General features: G+C 42.0%; 1 protein-coding gene across 4 annotated transcripts in view; it reads left to right on the forward strand.

The window, feature by feature from the left end:
* Nucleotides 1–26,578, forward strand: part of atr (ATR serine/threonine kinase) — a 132,510-nt gene that overhangs the window by 47,667 nt on the left and 58,265 nt on the right. For all 4 annotated transcript variants that reach the window (XR_006034969.1, XR_006034970.1, XM_042109270.1 and 1 more), the window contains exons 23-29: nt 1,551–1,664; nt 1,799–1,914; nt 2,025–2,145; nt 2,300–2,437; nt 18,882–19,068; nt 22,543–22,718; nt 22,901–23,065. Coding sequence is in view for 2 of the 4 variants with exons in the window: in XM_042109270.1 (XP_041965204.1) it covers nt 1,551–1,664; nt 1,799–1,914; nt 2,025–2,145; nt 2,300–2,437; nt 18,882–19,068; nt 22,543–22,718; nt 22,901–23,065 (1,017 nt within the window). In the remaining 2 variants the exon portion in view is untranslated. The remainder of the gene's footprint in view (nt 1–1,550; nt 1,665–1,798; nt 1,915–2,024; nt 2,146–2,299; nt 2,438–18,881; nt 19,069–22,542; nt 22,719–22,900; nt 23,066–26,578) is intronic.

A 26,578-nucleotide genomic window follows, 5' to 3' on the forward strand; every position in this document is an offset into this window, starting at 1 on the left:
TGATTTTGACCCGACCATGTAGCCTACTAAACTACAGTTTGACTCGGGTACGTTCGTAGCCTATTTCAAGTGACAAAATCTATGACTAAAGTTTAGCTGACGATATAACATCCTACTCCACTGTGACTTCGTTCATGACACTCCTGTTAATAGGCTAAACTATTATTTACATTTGCTCAAAGATTTCATAAGTATAAGTCCTTTTCTCTCCCTACGTTGATGTATTCCAAGCGATGTGCTTCAGGGGCGGGGACGTAGTAATTGAAACACCATGCCTGGGTACGTAATCGCTCTCAGGGACGCCCTCTGTTCGCTGGTTGGTCGGCTGCCCAAATGCCGAAGTAAACGAGCGTGAATCAACCTATTCCAGACGGAGTACTCTAGGGAAAAGAAATTGACCGGAAGTACTTAGACAGGCCAAGGCCAGGCTAAGTCTACAGGCCGGTGAGAATAAAAAAGAACAAACGGCGCGTCGGCTTTATCAGAAAGAATTTTTGAAATATGCATTCACTTGCCAAGTTAAAGATAACCTCGACCACGCACAATGTGTGATTTGCGGCGATGTTCTGGCGAATGAGAGCTTAAAACCTGTCAAAATGAAACGACATCTCAAAATACAGATGTCGGCTCAGCACCGTGGAGGAAAATCTCTGTGTCGCCGTATGCAGCATTTCCTCCTAGAATTAACTTGCTATGTTCACGGAAGCATGCCCACCCTTCCCATTGAAATTGTTAAAGATAGTAAACCAGAAAAGGGAAATAAAAAAAATACTGTTATTGTTATCGCCATAAATATAATTAATGTAACGTTGTAGGCCTAATGCTGGTATGTGTGCGTGCTTGTGTGTGCGCGCGCGCTACGCACATAGCGCTCTGATCTGATATGGCGGCAGCCTACACTTGTTTAATCGTGATTGTTTGGTTTTCTCGGTTCTTGTTCATATGGAGTAAATAAAACAAATGACTTTGCCATTGCTCTGGGGTCGCCAGACAAAAAGTTTAAGAACCACTGCCTTAAGCCTTCGTGAAAGACGTATATCTGATCTTATAACGATCGCGAAAGAAATTGTTTATTTTAACTCGATGGAGAAGAACGCATTTGGCGTTTTAGTGCTGTAGCCTCGCAAAAATATCAGAGCTAGAATGTCCTAGTCGTAACAATAATAATTCATTAGGACTATTTTCTGCTAAAACATTAGGCTACATATTAACGTTCAATGTACACTGTAGGCTATACTGCGAGACTAAAAGACAATAACACACGTTGCCATCAGGAATTATTTGAACAAGATAGTCTTACATAGAGAAGTCTTTTATTTTTACACTGTTTGGCTGACAGCCTCTAAAGTACCCTATGCATCAGTTCTAGGCTCAATTTTCATTTCCAGGGAAAGATGTTTTTTTAATGTTTTAGCCTATGTTGTCGCGTGGCATCACGATGGTTGCTTCCCATGATGTCGGACTGCAAAGGGTTAATTCCGTAACAGAACATTTAGGCAGCCATTGTTCCTTACCTACTGCAGTATTGCAATTTCAATCTCATTCATTAGATTGGAGTGGATGATCCAAACTTTGCTTACGAGCTCCTCATTGAATTGACCAGAACTTTCTTAGCCTATGCAGATGATGTCCAGGCTCAGGATGCTGCAGCTTATGCCATGCAGGTATGTACTGATATTCCACCCTCTTCATGTAGCAGACTTTGTTGGCCTCAAAATGATGCAATTATAGCTCAAATGTTTAGAGTGTTCTGGATCAGTTCTTGAGTGGATGATACTCTTGTGACTCTTCACTTTAGGAGCTTCTGGCTATATTTGAATGTCGGGAAGGCCGTAGTGACACCTCAGGTCGAAGATTGTGGAGACGATTTCCAGAGCAGGTTCAGGAAATACTCGAACCACATCTTAATAGCAGGTTTACAAATCTCCAACTGATCTATAAGCCTATGAGTCCTTGTGACATCTTATTTGTCTATCAGAATAGATGCTGTGTTTTATCATTTTAATTTGATGTGTGCATTAAAGGTATAAAAGTTCTCAGAAGGTGGTTAACTGGTCAAAACTGAAGAAGCCCATATACCTCAGCAGTTGTGGGAGCAACTTTTCTGACTGGTCTGCAACATGGGCTGGGTATCTTATCAGTAAAGTGAGTACTGCTTCCAGTGCATTATTTTTGGCATGGTTTTGATTTGTTTTAATTTTTAATTTAATTTAATTTTTGATTTGATTTGTTTTAATTTTGAGTCCAGTTTCAGGGAGTGGTCTATTAATGTGCTGTCATGACATGTATTATTTTTCAGGTGAGGCATGAATTGGCAAGTAAAGTGTTTAACTGCTGCAGATTCATCATAAAGCATGATTACAAGGTGACCATCTACCTCCTTCCCCACATCCTGGTGTATGTGCTGCTGGGTAGTACAAATGATGAGAAGCAGGAGGTATGCATTTGTACACATTTTTGTCTTGATGTAACACTGTCACTGTCACATCTTCTGCAGTGTCTCTGAAGCAGGGCTTGAAAACAAAATTATTTTTCAAACGTTCCGTTCTGAACGGTTCAGGTAGGCCTATGTTTAACGTTTTCGTTCTTGCATGCGTTCTGCCACCAACATATCGGTCCTGAACCAGTTCGGAACGCAAAATATCGTTCGTTCTTAAAGTTCCGGCAGTGTTTGGCGGGCCTATCAAGTCTATTTTTGTGGACTTTACCTTATAATAGACGTACTCATTATTTCCCCTTGATTTAGCCTATACCGTAGCTATGCCCAAAATAATAAATCACAGGCGGCATCCAAAAACATTCAGATGGGCTATCCATCCCATAGCCTACAGACTTACTGTAGGCCTAACCTATGCCTATAAATCATTTCTTATCAAAAATATTTCTGGATACGTGCTAAACTCCTTACCTGGTTGTAGCCTAAGTTTTATCCATATGGAGATCTTCAAAGGCTTGCGCTATAATTCCAACCCTGTTTGTAAACGAACCTGTCTGTTGCTGACAAGGCCTATCTCAAATTTCCCGTTTAACTCTTCTACATAGAATAGGCTATAATTGTGCAAACATTTCAAATCCCGACTTTAAAACGACAAGGTGTGGACAGGCAAAATAGGCTATTACGCATAGGCTACAAACAATTTCCAAATCAGTTTCAGTAGCCTATGCTACGAGCTGGCCTAAGATCCGAAGTGGCAGACGGATAAGTTACATTAAAACAGCAAGACAAAATATACACATTTGGACCAAAGGTCCATTTATTCGTTTTTTTTTTTTTTTCAAACTGCAGAAATCAAATTATTAGGCTATTCGCCTACAGTAGTTGGCTACATAGCGGCTTGTTAGCTCACAATAACAGTGTAGATGCGGGCTTGTTTTTCGCACAACCGGAAATAGTCTCCCTGACATAGGATATGCTTTTGTGAAATTTTATAAAATATATAGAGAACGAAAAAAAAACGTTATTAACCGGTTTTGTGGATTTCAGAATAACGTTTCTGTTCCGGAACAGTTGAAGACCATTTTGTTTTCGTTTCCGTTTCCGCTCCTTGTAAAATTCTGTTCGTTTTCGGTTTTCGTTTTCGTTCCTTGAACCGGTTCGGAGCCCTGCTCTGAAGGAAGTTCAGTTCAGTAACTTGCAGACAGTTTGCGTATTTGAAGTCAACAGAAAAGATGCGATTCAGGATTTTTGCAAGACATTTTTTCCAGCCAACATTTACATTTTTATCAGCAAACTTCTGGGATTAATTTCACAACAATCTAAAATGGAAGTATAATGCACATTTAGGTTGACAAAAAGCAGCATCTCACAACAGTTTGGCTTAATGAACAGTCTAACTCCCGGGGTTTTCAACCGGTGGTCCGCGGCGTCATTGCAAGTGGTCCGTGACTCATTCCAGCCTGCGTAATTTCACAATTATTTATTTTTTTCCCATCATTAATTTTTCCAAACCATTTCCAGAATTTTTGCGCATTGGTGGGAATACTGAACTTATTGAAAATATCTAAAATACTATAGAGGAGATGAGATTCAAACTGACACAGGATATGCTAGCTTGTAGGCCTACAGGTCTATCCTGTGCTTTGCTAAAGGTGTGTTTTGCGTCCCCAACGACGTCACACGCACATTCATAAGGTAGGCTACAGTCTCTGCGCGAAATAGACCAGCATCTCGGACGGAGTTCACGTTAGGTTTCGTTGAAAATAAGCTTAATAGTTTTGTGAAATTTGGAGAGGAGTGGAGCTGTTAACTAACGTTTATAACTAAGGTGAACTTAGCTAGTCAGTATCAGCATGGATCGCTATTTAGTAGCCTAAGGAAAGTAACAGATGGACAGGATTCTGCTGCATGCTCTTCAGACAATGTTACAACTTCGGAGGAAACATATTGGAAATGAGAAAGAAAATACAGTGATGATTAAATGTTAAATATGGATTTACAGTAACGATTGACAAAACTGGAGAGGAGGTACCACTGTTTCGTATGTTCAATGTTGAGGCCATGAAACCGCGGAAACTCGCGTCATATGGGGACAGTTTCTTGAGTAGCCAATTAGGGGTTTGCACGGCGTGTCATCAGATCTGGACGTTGCCATTTTGGAGATACTCGCCTCATTAGAAAGCATTAGGCACTGAAGTAAATCCCTAACATCGTCAAGGAAAATGGTTAATTATTGCCGTGTTTTAGGTTGTACCAATAGGTCAGACTGAGAAAAACATCTGGTGTAGGTATCGACTTCCAAAAGTTATTAAAAAAAACAGGGAGAAAGGAGAATAATGCCAGAAGTTATCAGAGGAAGGGGGGCGCTTGTGGTTGAACTTGGTACTTCGTCTCCCTCACCCAACTCATATGGATCTGCGCTGCCAATAAACCGTAATTTCTCGAAATATCGCGTCTTTCTTGTGGTCCAAGTCCTGCTCTATATGCCTTTGCATCTTAGACGCATTTTGATGAGCTTTTCTATTGTTTAGACACGGCTACAATCACGTAAGATATCCAAAGTGCATTATACCCCATTGTACTTCATTCACTGAGTATCGCCAATATGGCCGCGCGTGCTGGGTTACCGTGGGTTACCAAGTAACAGTGCGTTTCAAGTTTTCAGTGCGTTTCTCTGTGTTTTTAGCAGCCCCTGCAACATGCTAGTCCACTGTAGCCTAAGCTTTGTACATAATGTTAAACATCGTTTTGGATTCAGTGGCAAGATTTCTTGATTGTACAGTGCCTGTCTCTCAGTAATGTTTTAAAATGAGAGCTTCGTCAGCTGGCAGTAGGCTACTTTGTCGGCAGTCATGAGTTCGCTTGCTAACAGAACATAAATATGCTGCCCAGAAACCTCGTGAATAGTTCTGATTTGTTTTAATACGATGTTAAATATAGCCTTTGCCTACAGCATCTCCTTAACAGTAATGTTAACAACATGACAGCATTCATATGACAAAGGAAAACGAATTTGGTCACTCAAGACTGTGCCACAGCAACCAGTGTAGGCTACAGTCCTACCCAATAGGCCTACTCGAAGCAGATAGCGTTGTCTGACGGTCGAGTGGGTTAATGCGCGTATTTCCAGAACAGTTCTGCAACTTTCAGGCAGTTCTGAGTTCGAATCTAGGCAGGAGCAGAGCCATATAAATCAGGGCTTAAAATTCATTTTTCAAAATGGGGGGGAATTCCCCCCTTAGGTTATTCATGTAGGGGGGATTTATACAATTTGGGGGGGAGGGGGGGTCGATTCTGATACCAAGTCAAGAATTGCGATTTCAATACTTCGATACTTTTTTTAAAAAAGTGTTTGATTTTGGGGCCCCCACCACCCTGACGTCATCAGTAATATATACTGTAGTGGGATCATTCACAACAGTGGACATCCTAGATTCTGCTTGACTCTCTCCACACACACAAACACACACTGAAAATGATAGCTTATGTGATATGTTTCTATCATATATTTTTGAATTCATATAGAGTGTATTTATTTAATAATTTACTAGTAATTACTAGTAGCTAAACATATTTAGTAATTTGAATGCCTCATATTGACGTTTAACCTATAACACTTAGGCATATCTTTAATGTGGTGTGTAGGTCCAATTGAGTGCACATTGCTGATGAGTAGGTGTAATTGAGTGCCTGTCACTTTAAGGAGTAATTCTATGGAGTAATTAGCCCCCCTTCAACCTGACGGTTTTAGGCTATAGTCGCTAGTGAATAAAAGTTGTGCATAGTGCGGTATGTGTATGCAAATTATTATGTTTTCTATGTCATTAGATACAATAAATGTTCAAAAAACTAACATGTCGAAGACAATCTTTCTGGGATCAAGTGTTGACGTGACCTGACCTTGATCGTTACCAAGGAGCTCTTTCCAGATGTAAAAGTTTGCCATGGTAGCGTAGCCTATTTGCGTAAGCGCAAAGTGGTTCTCTCTCTCTCTCTCTCTCTCTCCGTGTGTGTGTGTGCGTCTGCATGAGGCTATGTTCAATTCAACTCGCCACTTAATGATTAGGCTATATTAACGTCATCAGACAGGCTGTAAAAGTGTATGCGGGAATTTCTCGCATTATGATGGCTAGAGTTGCGGGACTTGAACAAATTATGCGCAATACCCGCAATCCCGCAGTGAAATTTAAGCCCTGTAAATGTCTAGGCCTATTGTTATAATTTTTTGCAAGGTGTTGCTCCTGGCAATACTTGTTTATAAGACGTTTAGTGATCAGTTGATAGCTGTTTTTGGGACACGTTAAACATTCTTTATAATGAGCGCATACGGGGAGTAAAACGACTGTTACGCGCTGTTACAACTGTAGGCTACAATGATTGCAATACAAAAATATGCGAGTTTTGTGATGTTTTACACTTTTGCCTCATGTGTTTTCAGGTTTGAGGGCAAGATTGACCTTGGTTAGACTCTGCATGTTATTTCTCCGTATGGAAAATAAAGTCAATTTTCGACACTCATCTTATTAGTTCAATAACAAGTGTTCCTTGTTAAAACATCTGACTAGTGAAACTCAAATGATTTTAGAAATATTTAGCCAAAGCCAAAAAGTGTTAGAGAGAAGGAGAGACGCCGGTGCAGCTCAGATGTCTTCTTAATTTTCTTTATTCTTTAGTAAAAGGTGCAGAACATTATTAAACTTTGATTAACGTTTCGATGTTCGTTAGTCAAAAACATCGACACATCGAAACGTTAGTCAAAGTTTAATAATGTTCTGCACCCTTTACTAAAGAATAAAGAAAATTAAGAAGAAATTAATTGGGCATGAATCATTGTGCTGAACGGTATTTGTCAATGAGCAGAAACACACACGACATTCAAACTGTTGATAAGATGTGCACTATGGAAACTGGTCTGTAGGCTAACATTGGACAAATAAATGAGACTGACTCGCCATAACCTTACTCTGAAAAAACATTGTCTTGCTTTGCCGCAAACTCAGCAAGGAAATCATAGGCCATTTTGCAGGTAGCATAACGTCTTTTTCAATTTATAGAAGGGAGAGCCCAGTCTCTCTTGTGACATTGAGGTGCGCAAATAGTTTTTAATAGCCTGTTCAACTTCGAAAAGCTTCACCCGATGCCAGTCACTGATCGCAATTTCAAATTTCGGGAAGTTTCATTTAATCTTTTTAAGTTTTAAGTGCAGTAGGCCCCTATCTGCCCCCTTTGGAATTATATCTCGAGCCTATTATAAGGTCCAGTGCGTTATGTCCTTGGATTCGGACGTGCTCAAAAAGAAAAGAAAAAACACTTTTTATAGATGGTTATGAGGAGCAATATGAGTCTGAACTCCGTGTCATTCAGACTCAACCCTCTTGTTGCTTTGATATCTTTTTCGTTGTCGTTTGAATGTCGGCAAGCAGGCATGTTGCAGTTGCAATTTAAGTGAAATTTCTACAGTAGGCCTACAACATGCAACATGCTTGTTAGGCTGGGCTACTGTCTTGTACAGGTAAATGTTCAATAATTGCTGGTGTGCAGGCTATAATCAATTAGCTAAATCATTTGTCCAGCTGTTTTTAAAAAGAAATAGTGCTACATTCAAACGCAAAAGGTGCTTTGATATCTTTTTTGTTTGAACGTCGGCAAGCAGGCATGCTGCGGTTGCAATGAATGAGCATCTAAGTTCTAACACACATCCCCTCTCGCTTTCTCTCTTTCCATCCCTGCGCTTGGGGCTTTCTTAAAGGAGCTGCATCATTTTACAACAATTGCATCTACATTTTCATATTAGAATGTTTTGTCTGTTTAAGTGTAAGCTTAAACTACCGTGATCAATTTAAGTTCCCGTGCCCCCGCTTAAAGTCTCATGCGCTTATCGTTACACTATCACATCTATAAGTAACCGTGACAAATAGGGTATAAGATATATAAACTCACGCTATTGTATTATCATATATGTTTGGTAATGGCTCACTGCGTCATGGAAGCAGTTAAGTCAAGTCGCATCAAAAATAGTAGTGGCAGAACTCCCAAGTGACACCTTGTGGTTGTTTGTGTCAACTGCAGTTTGTGCCATTTCTGCTGAGAAAAAGGGGTGCGTGATTTATGAAGGAACCCGTCCAAACTTAACTGGGACCCACTGTATGAGGATTTTTGATGTTTCAATTAATTCAAGCAAGAGTAGTGAAAATGCCTAAATACAGTAGATGTATATGCATCTTGCTATGACATTCTCTGTACTATCCTCTTCATTGCAAAAAATAAAAATTCAGTCTTAAATTCAGATTAAATTTTAGGATTGATTTACAGTACTTATTGCGGTTGAACCATATGAGATTATTTGGCTTATTTCAAGATATTCCTACCTGTTTAATCCTATTCAGATAATGCAACTAATTATGACCACCGTGCTAGTGAAGCCATGTTTCGTGGAATTCCGTTCATGGGGGGGCCATACTGTTTAGTGACTGTAAACCAATTGGTCTGTAGATGAGTTGAGCAAATGGTTGCCGGTACTACATTTCTACAACCACGCGTGCAAACACATACGCACACACACACCTACACGCGCAGACAATCACACATGCACGCACGCACGCACACACACACACACACACACACACACATAAACACATAAACCCTGCACACTCACTAGGGGTGGAACGCTTGTCTTGGTTCGGGGCATGTCGTGTACATTGTACGGTTTTGACGGTTCATGGCCTGCTTAATGTAGCCTCATGCCCATGCGTGACCTCAGACAGTTTTTTTTCCCTTTTGTGTGAAAGCGGAGGTGTGGAGTGTTGCGGGTCACGTGTAGAAATGGCAAGTGGGAGAGATAATGAAGGCAGCCCGGAGTTGGAGGATGCACCAGCATCGCATAAGTCTGGTGTGTGGGAACATTTTGAATTTGATTTTGCCTATGATGACCGCGGAAAGAAAATGGTAGATAGAACTGCAATTGTGTGCAAGCATTTTGCAACATTAATTTTGTTAGTAGATACAGGCCCATAGTGGCTAATCGGGAGCTTTGGGAGGGTGGGCAGGTCTGAATATCGTGAGCTTAAATATATTGTTTCTGAAGTTCATTTGCGGCGCCTTCGCAGCACTTTATCAGCTTAGGCTGTGCGGTCGCAGCCCCTTACTTGCAGTTTCCCAAACATTAACAAAGTAGCTCTCACAAAAACTGTTTGGAAACAGTATATTTGCAATAATTAAGGGGAGTAGGAGGCTATGAGGCATATATTGGGGCAGCCGTGGCCTACTGGTTAACGAACCCTGACCAGTAGGCACGTCTGAAGTGCCCTTGAGCAAGGCACCTAACCCCTCACTGCCTCCCGAGCGCCGCTGTTGTTGCAGGCAGCTCACTGCGCCAGGATTAGTGTGTGCTTCACGTCTGTGTGTTCACTGTGTGCTGAGTGTGTTTCACTAATTCACGGATTGAGATAAATGCAGAGATCAAATTTCCCTCATGGGATCAAAAGAGTATACTTATACTTATGAGCGACCCCTCCACTCCTGTGTGCAGGGGAGACGTGTAGTAGGCTAGTCATAATGTATTTTACTGTAAGGTAATAACTCCATGGCGAAAAGTTGTAATACATTTCACGTAACTGCGTGAATCACGGAAAGCATGAATGAAGTAGCCTCTTAAAAATGGGACCCACTGTATGGTTTTGGTTCAGTATTCTGTTTTGTTCATGCTTATAGAACAACAGTATGTTTGGATGAGAAAGAATGAAGAATACCCTGAAAGGTACACAATGTTTAAAGTGAAGCATAACCATGGCCAGGTGATACTCTAGGCCAGACATGTCAAAGTCAAGGCCCGGCCCGCGAATTAATTACCTACAGCCCCCGGGATGATATTTGATTAGTATTAGAACCGGCCCGCAGGCCGCAGTCGCTGGCTGCTGTTTTGCACGCACCAATACTCCATTTCCCACAATGCAACGGTAGCCCACGAACTCACTGCGGCGCCGCAAGTGGGGCCTCGGCTTCATTATTCATCAGTATTCAGTCAGGGCAGATGTCAACTTTCAGCTACCCCCCTCCCCAGTGTTGTGCCTGAACGCGTTCATTGAACGAAAGTTCATGAACTCGTTCATATTTTGAGCGAACGTGAACTGAACGTAGGCTACTGTATTACTACTGCCTGATGAACGTTACTGTGAACTCGCTCATTCAACCCGGCTAAAAAACACCGTAAAAAGGCCTTAATATGGCAGCATGCAGGTCACCATTTGTCAAACTATGGGCCGCGGTCCGCAATGTGGACAATGGTCTGCAGAGTGAAATTATTCCCGGGTCATCGTCTGATAATTTGCTGCGCAATTGATCAAGGAGCCGCGGACAGAAAAAGAAAACAAACATTTCTGCAATTAGTAGGAAATACTTGTTTGGTGTCATCAAACATAGAGGCGTAGAATTAAGTCATGGTATGAGCGTTTATTCAATGCATGCGTGCGCACGTTGGTAGCAAAGCTAAGCTTTGGGTGGGAGGAGGGGTTCATGTAGGTGGGGTTCATGGGTTCATGTAGGTGGGCCCTATGACCCCAAAGTATGCCTTGACTGGGCCTCAGGTCAAAGAAGTTTGAGAAAGGCTGATGTAGACGACAAAGCAGCAAGGAGGCATCATATGATCATTTAAACAAGTTTTATGACAAGGTCGGTGAGGATGGGAAAACTGTGCAAACTTTGCCCGCACTTCAGTCACAGTCATTATTCATTTAATCATTAAATAAAATACAGTACACGTCTTGGTTCAATAGGTTACGTGCAGTCATTTTAATATGTTTTAATAAACATTGAACCAATCCGGCCCTCGGCTTGTAGCAAATTTGTTTTTTTGGCCCTCTAATGTATTTGACTTTGACATCCCTGCTCTAGGCCTATTTTGCTTCCGCTGGCACTGATAAGGGGTAGGTAGAGTCATTCAAATATTTGGAAGTCCTTGGTGAAAACATCATACTGCCCATAGAAACCAATAGAAATGTAAAGTGGGTAAACTTGAGTCTATTTCTCAGGAATGCTACCACAGCTGATATCTGACTACCCATAACCTTAGCACTGGATTTTTACAATGAAAGATATGCTTTTATCAGTGCAAAATACACTTTTGTGAAGGGTGCCAAGACTTTTGACCGTGTCAGTTTGACAGTATTCGCTTCCTGCAGCATTTTGGTGATATTTTGTGTTGAATTTGGAGAAACCAATTGTTGTTTCAGTTGTGGTGAGCTATTGAAATGGTCCTAGTTTGTTTGTTTTCTCAAAAAGACTCCAAAAGTGTGTGTATTTTGCTTAAAAACCATCGTTTCTAAAGGGGTGAAAGACTTCTGTCAGGGACTGTAGATATATGCAGTGTATTAACATATAAACAGAATAAATATGGATATTTAGTATGAACCATATAGACAGATATGTACAGCTATGTGCAGTGTGGTAACAGTACCATTGTAGTGCAGAAACAGTAACAATATAAGAGTAGTAAGAATAAGTGTATGTGCAGGATGAATAGAATGAAGAGCAGTAGAATATGGCTATGTATAAGTGTACAGTATGTACATTTATAAATAAATAGAACACTATGGGTGGGATACAGTAGTGCAATTGTCTGTGAGGGGAGGGGGGTCTCTTGAGGGGCAAGAATGTCTGCAGAATGTTGCCACCGTAACAGGCAATTGTCCGGGGGAGAGGGGGCTGTTGATTGGCAAAAGTCCGCACAATGTCCACCTCCTTGTTGTCCCTGTCAAGTTTGCCATGGTCGTGGACACCTCAACAGGCACAGGCGAGGAGGCATCGGGCAGGGAGCATAGTTTGTTGGTTGTCACCAGGTTGCAGAGCTAGAGAAGCGGTGAGAAACCAGCAATGCGTTTTCACCACCCTCTCCAGTGCTTTCCGGTTGGAAGCAGAGCAGTTGCCATGCCATACCATACTGTGACAAAGTTGACGAGGATGCTCTCGATTTGCAAACTTGACAATGGTGTTAGAGCCATGTGCTGGTTTGCAGTCATCGGTGAAGAGGGAGTAAAGGAGAGGGCTCGGTTCATTTGCAGTATGAAAAAACACTTTTTGATGGTTCAGACTTTCGGACCAGTTACAGAAGTTGAGGCCGCTAGCTACCAAATAACAGGTAATAAATGGCCTAAAATGAGCCGCAGAGGCATACGGGAAGAGTAGGAGATAACATAGCCTATTTAATTGGTGTGACAATTTGGTCTAAAAGTCAATTAGAAAAAAATGCTTGCATTAAAATACCGACATCTACAACATTTTTTGAGAGGATGAGGGAGGATAGAAAAGACAGCAGAGCAATGCTATCTGAATTCTGAAGCAAAAAAATATCTGCGGCAGTAGTATATTAAGGTACGTGAAGCCATAAGAAAACCAGTGCTTTTAGGTAGGAAAACCCACCAAATTGACAACATGTCAACGTCAGACACACGACTAAACAAACCAGTCAAAGGGAAAAGGCAAAGGTGGTAATGGTAGAATGCAGGGACCTGTGTGAAGTTGGCACGTCATATGGTGAAAATATGAATAAAAATATTTTGTATTAAGGATATTTAACATTAAATTGTTTAGTGACCTGGGATCACAGCAACCCCATCAACATCCAAATGACTCGAAAATGGTGGGAATCGTTTGTGCTTCGTTTGGCATGATTGTGGAGGCAAAATAAACTTTTGTGCACCATTGTTTCTTGTGTTTTTTAAGCGTTTTTTTTGCTGGCGAATGACATCACTTGCCTGTAAAAAAAGCTTAACCCTTTTGTGCCCATTTTGTGCCAATGTGAACATTCCATGACCTCCTTACACACAAAACCTTATTTCTTGAGTATAATACATACCATCAATAGGATATTAATACCATTGTAATCAGAAGGATCAGTTTTATTAAAATACATATGGTAATGTTGATATAGTAATGAACAGTCTTTGAAAATCCTCTCCAAATGTATACCGAAATTCATTAACATTTTTATTTAATTCACATAAAAATGAATTTTCATCTTATTTCTCTACAAGATAGAGAAAAATATAGTGTATGATATGTTCACAAGTTGTGGGCTATTTAACAAAAAAGACTGAATTGGAATATCATTAACCTTTCAAAAGTTTTGATAAAATTTGTGATCAGTGTAAAAAAATGCAGGAAACGGGATTTAAAATGTTGACAGAATTCACATTCTCTTTCTCACCAACAACATAAAAGTATGCATAAAAACTAATAATGAAGTCAGACACAATGGTTTAGATTGATTTGGTCTATAAGAATAAACCATTTATTTGTATAAGCAAATGCTACAGTCAATAAGAATGATATATAAAAAAAAACATACCTTCCCGTAATACAGGAAGTAAGTATATTGTGTATTTATTGAAGATAATTTCGGAATAGAAACATAAAATACATTGGATTCAACAGATACAACTTCCTTATATAAATCAGTATAATATGAAAATGATATACATATATAAAATGTATTATTATTTATGAAAAGCTAGGAATACAATCAACTTCAACATCACTCAAAAATCAATGTGTTCTAAACATTTGAAAGTGGATTACATAGAACAAGCCTGTTGAGAATAAACACATACACACATATACACACAAACTCACGCCCCCACACAGGAGGATAGGGAAAGGTGGGGTGGGGAACCTGAAGGTTGAACACAGAAGACCTACGACTCATTACGAAACGCATCCCCTTCGGCAGAATGCCAAATCGGACGGCAATTTTGTTTACCAAAAAGTCACCTACTCCGGGCCATATGAGCTACTTTAGTATTACCTGTATATTATGTATTATTATGACCGCCGCGCAGCGAAGTCAGATTTTTTTTCTTTTTTTCTTTTTAGCATGTCCAAATTTCCGTCAAGGATTCCCGGGACACTGAAAGACCGGGGTAGACGAAACTTGGTGGGCATGTAACCCCATATGGATAGCATGGAACCATCGTTTTTCGTTTTGATCTGATTGATTACGGTTCTCGAATATCTCGAGAACCGTAAGGTTTAGGAGGACCATTTTTTTGTATGTTGATCTCAAGGGGCCATGTCAACCCATTCCATAACCACTCATTTCATGTATAGCATCACCTAGTTAAACACAAAAAAGTAAAAATGAGGTGTTTTAATCGCAGGTATCTGTGACCTAACATAGTCAAAACTGCACGAAATTGGAAGTGTAGGATCATTATGACACCCTCTGAATGCACACCAAGTTTCGTGGAATTCCGTTCATGGGGGGCCACACAATAAATTAATTTATGTTACTATACACCAACTGGCCTGTAGGTGGCCGGAGACAGTTTTCTGTGAATATCTCGAGAACCGTAGGGCCTAGGAGGTCCACTTTTTTTTTGTATGTTGGTCTTAAGGGGGCATGTCAATCCATCCCATTACCACTTATTTCATGTATTGCGCCACCTAGTTAAAAATAAAAAGCAAAAAATTAGGTGTTTTCATCACAATATCTCTGGCTGACATGGTCAAAACTGCACGAAATTGAAAGTGTAGGATCATTATGACACCCTCCGAATGCATGCCAAGTTTTGTGGACTTTCGTTCATGGGGGGCTTTACAATAAAATAATTCATGTGTACATTTAGTGACCGTACACCAACAAGGATTCCCGGGACACTGAAAGACCGGGGTACACGAAACTTGGTGGGCATGTAACCCCACATGGATAGCATGGAACCATCACTTTTCGTTTTGATCTGTAGCCCCCCCGCTGGACTGGAACCCCCCCCCCGAAAGGAGGGTAGGGCAGACACAGTTTTCTGTGAATATCTTGAGAACCGTAGGGCCTAGGATGACCATTTTTTTTTCGTATGTTTGCCTCCAGGGGTCATGTTAACCCATTCCATGTGCACACATGTGCATAAACAGATACACACGCACACACATACATTCACAGTAATCATACGTATGACACATACTCCCACAGTAGACATATGTACGCATGCATGCACATGCACAAACACACATACGCAGGCAAACACACACACACACACCCACACACATAAACATAAACGTGTACACGCACACATGCACACAATTCAAGAATTTCTCAGAATTATGAACAGGCAAGATGGGGGGTGGGGTTGTATAAAATGAATTTTACATGTGAAATCTATGAATTAATCATGTTTTGGTACTTGTTGTCTAGCAGATACCAGTGAGAATTGAGTGTGGATAATGCAATTTAGTGAGACAGTTAGAATCATATAGGCCTTTCAGCGTGATTTATTTTTGTGGAAAAAATGTGCTGGACTAGGTGGCGGTCATATTTTGTACCACTCTGTACATCTATTTTTTTTTTATAACAAAGCCAACATTTTTTCTTTGGCCCTGCTCTACAGGAATATGTAATTGATGAAAAGACGACAGAGTAGTAATTGGAGCAGCTGAAGGTGAGGCTGAAATTTCGACGGAAATGCCTGCCAGCTGTTGTGATAGATTTTTTCCAAAGGCTTTCTGGCTGTAGCTACCAAACCTAGGTTCAACACCAGATTCTGCATTGCCAAACTTGAAATAATAAGAAACTACTGAAACAGCAATGTCAATGGAGAAAAAGTGTACACAATATGTATTTCTCATTTGGTCAACGCTCCCTGATCCCTGCAGTGACTTGGTTCCCCAGTAGCAATGGATATTAGGGAGGAAAGTGAAGCCCCATGTCATTGATCAATCCCAGAAAACTGTGATGCTCTTCTGGGGTCTCTTCGTCCCATGCCCCTGCACTGCACTGCATACGACGGCCTACTAAGCACAGCCTCCCACCCGTTCCGGTTGGTAAAACCACATATGCCTGGGACAGCAACCATTTTTTCGAGTCATTTGGGTGTTAATGGGGTGCTGAGAGAGGTCACTCGCCAGCAAATAACGCTTAATAACACAAAAAACAATGAATCACAGAATTTTGCGACTTTGCTGTAACTCCATATTGGTAATGGAGTTACACATTTTAAAGGAGAATTTCGGTGTGATATTGACCTAAAGTGTGTTGAAACATGATACCGAGTGTGAACTTTTGTCTCATAGCTTATCTCGGCCTGTCCCCTGCACTCCGAAATCTGGCGCTAGTTAGCCGATGCTACCGACAGGTTTTTAAAGGGGGTGCCTCGGGCATCGGCCTAGCCATGCAAATAAATCACTGTTTTACACCATTTATGAGGCTCAAAGTAGCTCCACACTTCATTGGTAGACTTCCGAGGCAGGGTTCTATATTAACACCCGCCAACCCGCCAAATGCGGGTTAAAATTCATTTTGGCAGGTGTTAATAAAAACGTACTAGCCAGTTTGCCCGTTGACGCGTGAGGCATTACGTGCATGATGCATAAGGCTCTGTTCTCGGTCATATATGCCCTGGCAGTACTTCCTACATTTGCCATGACCACTGTGCAATAATGCTACGTGATTATGTTTCATACGCTTATTAGCTGCGTGCAGTTTGCAGTTAAACCAGCGCGAGAGACTGAAACGAATGGAGCCTCTACCAGAAAACTAAAGGAATTAGAAGAACGAACGGAGCCAGAGCAGGGAGTATAGACTGAAAGAGGAGAGAGTTAACCAGTAAGGTAGGCTTAAGTAAAAAGTACATAACACAAATACATAAAACGTTACGAAATATTAATGCATTGTGTTTACCTATTTCCTTTGTGGGAGGCTGATGTAGCGGAGGCCACAAAACCTGAAGCAGCTAGATCGTTTATTTTTTTGTCTATGGAGTTAGCGGAAGATGGAGAAGAACATGAGGAGCTTGTATAGGCAAAAATTAACAGTTTAAAAAAGTTGCCTGATCAGTAATCACCACCACCACCATACGCATCACGCACTGTGCGTAGAGACCGAGGGACCAACATTTAGCCAATAAATAGTAGCTGTACTGCAAACTGTTTTTCACTCTTGTTTGTATCATCAACAGCATGTTACATAAAGATGATACTTTTCGGGTCCTCTCTATAAAGATCCAACTTGAACGTAGGCCCTATACTGCATTTAATTGAGAACGAGTTAGGGAGAGAAAACGAGTGGCAGGTTCCAGCTGGCTTGTTGATGATAATGGATATCTCCTTTTTATTAAGTTAAGATTAAACTAAATGCGGCGGTGGTTGGGACAGACTTATGGGGGTGAGAAGAGGAATGGCTGGTGATCAAAAAAGTTAATTTAGAACCCTGTTCCGAGGGCCCTGACATTTAAAACAAGACGGGTACGAATGAACAGGTATGATAAGGGATCAGATTCCAAAAATAATTCTGTGGAAATGCATGGATTCCAGTTGCTGCTACTGGAAGCAACTGGAATCCATGCATTTCCCCGGAATTATTTTTGGAATCTGATCCCTCATCATACCTGTTCGTTCGTACCCGTCGCTCGACTTATCGTGACTAAATTCAAGATGGTGGCGAACGGTAAACTTCCTGAAGGTACTGTCTGTATAAATCGTCTTGTAAATAAACTACCAGTGCTTTTTCAAAGTTCTCAATGTCTCGTTTTAAATGTCAGGGCCCTCGGAAGTCTACCAATGAAGCGTGGAGCTACTTTTAGCCTCATAAATGGTGTAAAACAGTGATTTATTTGCATGGCTAGGCCGATGCCCGAGACACCCCCTTTGAAAACCTGTTGGTAGCATCGGCTAACTAGCGCCAGATTTCGGAGTGCAAGGGACAAGCCGAGATGAGCAATGAGACAAAGGTTCACACTCAGTATCATGTTTCAACACAATTTAGGTCAATATCACACCGAAATTCTACTTTAATCTGAGAATATTTCCTATACTTTCATGAACATTTTTTAATGAAATGTACTAAATCAAGTGTCCTACCATGGCGCTTTCTTTTGGAAATTATTTTCTCTTTTGAGCTTAATGCCATTGAGGGAGGGGGAAAAAACAGTATTTTATGGTAACGGATTTACCGTAACGTAGTTACAGAACAGCACATGTCTTCTAAACCCCCTTTAGATATATTTTTTCTTCATTTTCATGTCAAAACCATATCAAGGGAAATGTGTGCAACATAAAACAAGAATAGAATGAGAAAAAAGTTGGCAATGTCTTTCATAATTACTTTAAGATAAATGAGCTTTTCAAGAGCATAAATCTATACTGCCTGACACTCCACTTGTAATTATCTTCAGAATGCTGTAAGCTTTGATCTAGGGCACATAGAAACAAACTTTACCAATCATCTAAAGTTTACAAAACAGGTTACTCATACCAGATGTGTTTTGTAGAGGTGTTTAAAGTTTTATTTTTTACCCTAGATGTTAACATGCACGTGATCTTGCCCATAAGTTAAGAGAAAGCAAGAATTAAATGAGGGAGTTATGCACATGCTCACATCCAACCTGTGCTGTTAATTTCAAATGAGTATGCCATCTCTGTCTTTGTCAACAGCTGATATGGTGTGGTTGGTATGGTTTTCTAGGTGACAGAGGAGATTATGGCAGTCATTAAAGAGGATGACCAACGTTTAAGTCGCCTGCAGGAAACTACATCTAGCCTCAGCCAGCTGAGCACCCAGACAGTTTTCTCCATGTTGGACCACCTGACCTTGTGGGGCCGCCATATGATGCAAAGCTTGAGAAGAAACAAGCCCCCTGTCCAAACTAACCGTAAGCAGCCCACACCAGCTTTCTTTGCAACTGACATGTTTCGCAACTCTAACATATTCAAGTACATTATTTATCTGGCATTTAGCACATACTGTATTTACATGACCTATTTAACACAGATGTACCTAGATGTTCAGGTAGTTAAATTATCAGCCTATCTGTCTCTTTTTATTTATGTTTCTTTCTCAGGAAGATCAGTATTGATGCCAGGGCTGTGCAATTGATGAAATTTAAATGTCCTTAATTTCCACAAAAACATTATGTTTACAAATGGTGTTTCGGAAATAGATACAATTTAAACTCCAGTATATGTACAGCACACTGATCCACGCTCCCCCTTTTTGCCCCGTACTCTCTCTAAAATGAGACATGCCCCTCCCCTCTGTGCACATTAGGCTACAAGCATTTTTGGTTGTATGCTCATACAATCTAGCCTGGTTAAATCCAAACTCATTCACTTCGTGAATGGAGTCTGGACACATACAATTGACCGATCCCAAGCCCCGCCCCCTTTTACTAAGTCACAATGAGGACTTCGGAGGACAACCTCGGTCAATTTTGAATTTTCAAGTGTCGATTCTGTATGACAATACGCCGGTTATGCGAATGCTATAATGCTTCCTTTGCGTAGCGTAAGTATTTAAATAACTAAAGAGCTCAGAAAGGTTCAAATATATGCCTGGGGTAGGCTACTTGTAGAAGTGACATCCGATATCCTGACCGTGTGAAACGTTAACACAAACTTTGCATAACTTTGGATAGCCTGCTACTTTTCAGTAAATAAATCTGAGTTTGTACGAAAATGTTCCCTTTATTTGTGTGCATAATTACACACAAAAACATAACTAAACCTGGTTTCCACTGTTGAAACGACAATTGACAACATTAAGCCTACGCAAAAAAAATACACTTTACCTACCTTGCAGTAACTCACACACTCGAGATACCCTGGAAATCCAGAGTTCTCGCGAGAGCACAATTTGAATTGTGCCCGCAAGATACTCTGGCCACGAGCAATGATCCAAATTTCTTCTGTCTCTCGAGCGAGAGGGACCTATCAAATCGGTGTAGGCGGGACAAAGGCGAGCTACACTGATGACTGACACTGATGAATTGTTGTGATTGGTCGTAGCGTTATCCAACTGCGTGCAGTGAGAGTTTCAAATGCATGCTTGGTGCCGCCCCTCGAATTGGGCCATTTTCATTACTCGTGGCCAGACCCTTAATCTGAAAGATTCCAGGGTCTGGTTTACCAGGCTACACTCGAGACGCACTAAAGGCTACACCTTCAATCACGTATCGCCTTACACACAACAAGAATGCTTTCAGCTTTTAGGCACAGGCCTTGCCATGTGGGATAGAAGACTGTTCACAGAAATAAGCTAACGATAATTTTTCCACAAACGCAAATAGCCTAGGCTACTACTGCGATGCATTTTCTTGATGGCTGGACGATAGCCTAATGCCTTCTAAAGATCAAATCATGTGCCGAAAAAACTATGGCTTGCTGTATAGGCTATGCAGTCTCGAAATCACCAATATTAGGCCTGCTACATTGCCCACATTTAAATTAAGTATAACAGTAACCAGCGGACACTGATGAAGTGCAAGACAAATCACGTAGCAGCAGTGCATTTGATATTGTCTGTCTGCCATGCAGATATGTTGTGCGTGGTTTAATCTCGGGATAGATCTAGTGGTTTCTTTTCAATACACTTGTATATTTTAATTTGAACTCTTTCTAACAACATACTCTAAAGCAGCCATTCAAAATAATAAGTATAGGCCTACCGAAGCGAGGCTATCTCTCCACCTCCCCAACATGAGACAACTCGAGCTGCTTAACAGGCTAGCCACGTTACGCTCTTGGATCTGAGCAGCACTTGGTTCCGTCTTCAGTTAATCCTCAAAATATGGTTAGATTTTGTTATTTTATTATGGACACGTCAACACAATATGTTCACGCAGACCTGTTTATTGAATCAGTCACATCTGCAGCAAATAAGGTAAACTACCTGCTCGTGATAACGTGCTAATTGTTATCCCCAGTTAACATGCATCCCAGATCCATAACACCAGATTGAATTGCCCTCGATTTGTGCTGTTCCACCCCGTTAAAAAAAAGCGGACATTGCATGTGTCTTCCACTGCATACTGAAGGCCTTTCTGGCCTCTGCTTTTTGAAGCAATATTACACGACCAGAAATTATCCAGCACATACTGTTACACTAGGCTAAATGGTGCTGCATCCTCATGTTGAACAAGGATACAAGGAAGTTTATTGTCACATGCATATAGTTACTGGAAGTAAGAAATGCAGTGAAATTATGTCTGGTGTCAGCCTATTTGTGCCTTTATGGGGGGGGGGGGGGGGGGTAAAAAGTGCAGTAGAAGGGGTTTAGTAGATTAAGTGGCAAGGGCTGCATAAGAAAGGTGGGGGAGGATTGGGATTGGGGGGGGTGGCACCAACAAGGAGCACGGAACACGCTTTCCCTCACACTTTCCTGCAAACTTGTCCGACTTAGCAACAGTAACTATGGGACTGACAATGGGAGGTGGGGCTTGGGATCGATCAATTGGGAAATCTTTCCGACACTAGCATGGTGACGGGCATAGACATACCGTTAATTTGAAATCATTGGTCCAGCCCAACCAATCACATTGATCTGGGATTCCTAGCGTTACTTACTGTACTTCGCCTAAACTTTACAAACTGACAATAGACAGCGTTGGCAGTCAGGAAACAATGTATGTGGGCCTACCTTCGCTGTAAATAAATGTACACATTCTTCCATTTTTGGTGTTTGCAGGCATTTACCACAGCCACTTTCGCGTCATCCCCTCTCATCGCTGATTGGGCAGGTTATCTGCCTGATAGAAATATTAGTGAATTATGGTGTTCCAAACTAGTATCTCCCTGAAAGTAGATCTAAGGCCATTGCCAGGCTACATACAATCGGTTGTGTGCGCACTCTGGTCACAATATGATATGGGGTCACACCATATGATATGGGGTCACAATATTATGAGGTTTCATGCACTTAGCTGAGTCTTGTGGCTACATGCTAGCACCAAAATATGCTCACTGCAACATGGTAACATAGATTTAAAGTTAATATTGACAAAAAAATAATTTACTTATGACATTTTCCTGTAAAATGGGTCACACCAAAAGACAGTGAAAAGGGACACTAAAGTAGGAGTGCTGGAAATACTTGATTTATTGAAATAAATATAAGAGATAACTTACCTGGTAAACTTTCAATGTAAGCACACCTTGCAGTTCCTCAAAAATGAATTCTAGTCATTTCTGAGGTATGGTGTTCATGAGTTTCTCTGGAGACTTTGTAAAGATTATACACATTAAAATTCTTTAGAGGTATAACTTGGAGATATATGTTGGGGTGTATTTGCAGTAGTTTCACAATTGTACCTGTTATACATGTTTTTGTATGTTTGTATGCTATTTATTAGGCCCAGAAAACAACGAAGACTATGAGAAAGTGTCGCACTTCCTTACTGACATTCCACAGGATCTTTTGGCTAAAGCCTGCTTCCGTTCCAAAGCATACACACGTGCAGTAATGCACTTTGAGTCCTTCATAGTGCAAAACAAACAGAACATCCAGGACCATCTTACATTTCTCCAGGTTGGTGTGGATTCTGTTATCTACCCAGTAGAGGAGAGGGGCTTTAACCCAGTATAGCCTAATGAAAATGATCACTTTCTCCCTTTCTAAAGTCTGTGACCATTGCATGGAACCAGTAAGTGTATTGCATAAAACCAGTAAGTGTATGACTTCTACATTTTTGCTTTTATTCTTTTCTACAGACCCTGTATGCAGCCATGCATGAGCCAGATGGGGTACGAGGTGTGAATGCTTTGCGGAGGGATGAGCCCTCTTTAAGAGAGCAGATCCTAGAACATGAGAGTATAGGATTGCTCCGTGAGTCCACTGCTTGCTATGACCGGGCTATTCAACTGGAATCGGACCAGGTAGGTGCCACCACTGATACAGATTACAGTGTTTCCCAGAGAATTGAATTTAATTTGTGGTGTTTGGTTTGCAGAATTAACTTGAATGTGACGGCTTTAAACAAAATATAGCTGCAAGCAGCAATGTGGGGGCCAAGCAGTGCGCTATAGAAGGAATGGCGTTGCCATGGCATGAGCAAGCACTCACAGCAAGTTTGATTGCAATTGGATAAAGAATGGCTGAGAAATAAGCTAATTTACTTTGTTATAGTGCTCCTAGAGGCGAAAATTACACCAATGTCCTTGTGCGTTCTCGCAATCAGCTACCATGTCCCTGGACTTCATACACCAAAGAGTTGCTGAGATGTGAGCTCAATTTGTCTATTACAGCACCCCTAGAGGCCAAATGAGACCACTTTCCTTGCATGTCCTCACAATCAGCTACTTTGTCTCTGTATTAAGTTTGGACTTCATACATCAAAGCGTACAAGATACAAGCTCACTTCCTGTATTGCAGCGCCCCCTGTAGAGGCCAAATAATGCCAATTTCCTAGTGCGTCCCCACAATCAGGTACCAAGTCTCTATACCAAGTTTGGACTTCCTACATCAAAGCTTGCTGAGATACGAGTTCACTTCCTGTTTTGCAGCGCCCCCTATAGAGGCCAAATGATGCCAATTTCCTAGTTCGTCCTCATAATCAGATACCAAGTCCCTGTACCAAGTTTGGACTTCATACATTAAAGCGTAGCCGATATGTTAGCCCACTTCCTGTTAGGCGGCATCATAGCCATGTGTGATTGGCTGTCACGGGCAAATAAACTTGAAATTAAAAAAAATTGACAAATATCGTTTGTGCGGCTCGGTCAGAAGATCATCTTCGCCAAGTTCCTTGAAAATTGGATGAAATTTGTTTAGAGGTCCGTAAATGAGCGTGAGTGGTCAGTGGAGTGTCCCGAAACTTTCTGCCAAATTTCAGCACTTTTTAGTCAAAGTCAAAGTCTGCTTTATTGTCAATTTCTTCACATGTCAAGACATACAAAGAGATCGAAATTGCGTTTCCTACTATCCCACGGTGGAGACTAGACATATTTTACCAATTAGGTCCACAGACAAACATAACATTCAAGTAAACAATATAAAAAGTAAAAATAAGAAGGCACATACAATGAAGAAATAAGAGCAGCAAAATTTGGTAGAAATTGTGCATACAGTAGACAGTCAATATAATAGTGCAAAAGTCAGGCCAATAAATGGCTGAGGTAGTTTTGTTTGACCTAAGTATGCAAGTGGCATAGTGGTGCAAGTTATGTAAGAGCAGCAGAAGTGTGTTCAGAAGTGTTAAGGACAACAGGACAACAACAACAAGTTGCAAGTGTGCAAGTGTACAAGTGGAGTAGTAGTGCAAGTGGAGTAGTGCAAGACAGCCATTTTGGGTCTAAAAGTCCAGGATGTTATGTAGCTGAGGGGGGAGAGGGGGGAGAGAGTTCAGGATCCTAACAGCCTGGTGTATGAAGCTGTTGGTGAGTCTGGTGGTGCGGGAGCGCAGGCTTCTGTACCTCTTCACAGAGGGCAGTAGATCAAACAAATTGTGAGCGGGGTGACTTGCATCACTCACAATTTTGGTCGCCTTGCGGGTGAGGTGGGAGGTGTAAATGTCCTTCAGGGAGGGGAGAGAAGCACCAATAATCCTTCCAGCTGTGTTCACTATGCGCTGCAGGGCTTTCCTGTTGTATTCAGTGCAGCTTCCGCCCCACACAGCGATACAGCTGGAGAGGATGCTCTCAATGGTGCCTCGGTAGAATGTGGTCATGATGGCTGGTGGAGCACTTGCTTGCCTGAGTTTCCTCAGGAAGTACAGGCGGCGCTGAGCTTTCTTCGCCAGTGATGCAGTGTTGGTGGTCCAGGAGAGGTCTTCACTGATGTGCACCCCCAGGAATTTGGTGCTGCTCACTCTCTCCACCACAGCACCGTCAATGGTCAGTGGCAGGTGTTGGGTGTGACCTCTACGGAAGTCAACAACAATCTCCTTGGTCTTGCTGACGTTCAGCAGGAGGTTGTTGTCCCTGCACCACGTGGCCAGAAGGTCAACCTCCAACCTGTATTGAGTCTCGTCGCCCTTGGTGATGAGACCCACCAGAGTTGTGTCGTCAGCAAATTTCACTATGTGGTTGTTGCTGTAGGTTGCAGTGCAGTCATGCGTCAGCAGGGTGAAGAGCAGCGGACTGAGCACGCAGCCTTGGGGGGCCCCCGTGCTCAGTGTGATGCTGCTTGAGATATTGTTGCCAACACGTACTACTTGAGGCCTCTGACAGAGGAAGTCCAGTAGCCAGTTGCAGAGGTAGGTACTGAGTCCCAGTTTGTCAAGTTTGCAGATGAGTTGTTGTGGTATTATGGTGTTGAATGCAGAACTGAAGTCTATAAACAGCAATCTCACATATGAGTCTCTTTTTTCCAGGTGGGTGAGGGCTGGGTGGAGGGCAGAGCAGATTGCATCCTCTGTGGACCGTTTGGCTCGGTATGCAAACTGGAAGGGGTCCAGGGTGGGGGGGGAGAATGGATTTGATGTGTGACATGACAAGCCGCTCAAAGCACTTCATGATGATGGGTGTCAGTGCCACGGGGCGGTAGTCATTGAAGCAGGATGGAGCAGTTTTCTTCGGCACAGGTATGATGGTGGCAGCTTTGAAACATGATGGGACGATGGCTTGCTTCAGGGAAGTGTTAAAGATGTCTGTGGAGACATCCTTAAGCTCCTCAGCGCAGTCCTTCAGCGCACGACCTGGGATGTTGTCTGGGCCTGCTGCCTTACGGGTGTTGATAGCAGCAAGTGTCCTCTTCACGCTGTCGGCAGAGATGCACAGGGGCTGCTCGTGTGGAGGGGGAGGGGTCTTCTGTGGGCAAGTGCTGTTTTGTGCTTCAAAGCGAGCAAAGAAACGGTTCAGATTGTTGAGCAGAGGGATGTTGCTCTCACAGCTCTGTGGCGCGGGCTTGTAGTCCGTGATGGCCGGAATGCCCTGCCATAGGCTTTGTGCGTTCCTGCTGTCTTTGAAGTGGGTGGTTATCTTGTGAGTGTATTCCTTTTTTGCTTCCTTGATGCCACGGGACAGGTTGGCTCTCGCTGTTCTCATGCCAGCTTCATCCCCAGCTCTGTAGGCTTTGTCTCTGGCCCTCAGCAGCCTGAGGACATCCCCTGTCAGCCATGACGCTTTCTTTCCGGGGGAGGAGTAGCAGGCGAGTCCGGTGTTGTTGCAGGCCGGAGTAGTCAGAGTTCCTTTAGCGTCTCTGTTGCAAAGTTCAGAACGCTGCAAAACTTGCTTTTGCAGATGTCTAGTAGAAACTGCCTGCTGTACTTGTAGTACGACGTAGTAAGACGAGACGAACACGTAAAACTTTCGGACAAACACTTTTTAAACGAACAAAACACCGTTCGGTTGGGACAGAGCGAGGTCGCACGCACCGCCATCTTGGAGAGTATCCAGGCGTTCTATGGGCTGCCATAGACTCCAATGGCAGATTTGTAATAATATAGGAAA

The sequence above is a fragment of the Alosa sapidissima genome, chromosome 1, assembly GCF_018492685.1.
Source record: "Alosa sapidissima isolate fAloSap1 chromosome 1, fAloSap1.pri, whole genome shotgun sequence".
Classification (NCBI taxonomy): domain Eukaryota; kingdom Metazoa; phylum Chordata; class Actinopteri; order Clupeiformes; family Clupeidae; genus Alosa; species Alosa sapidissima.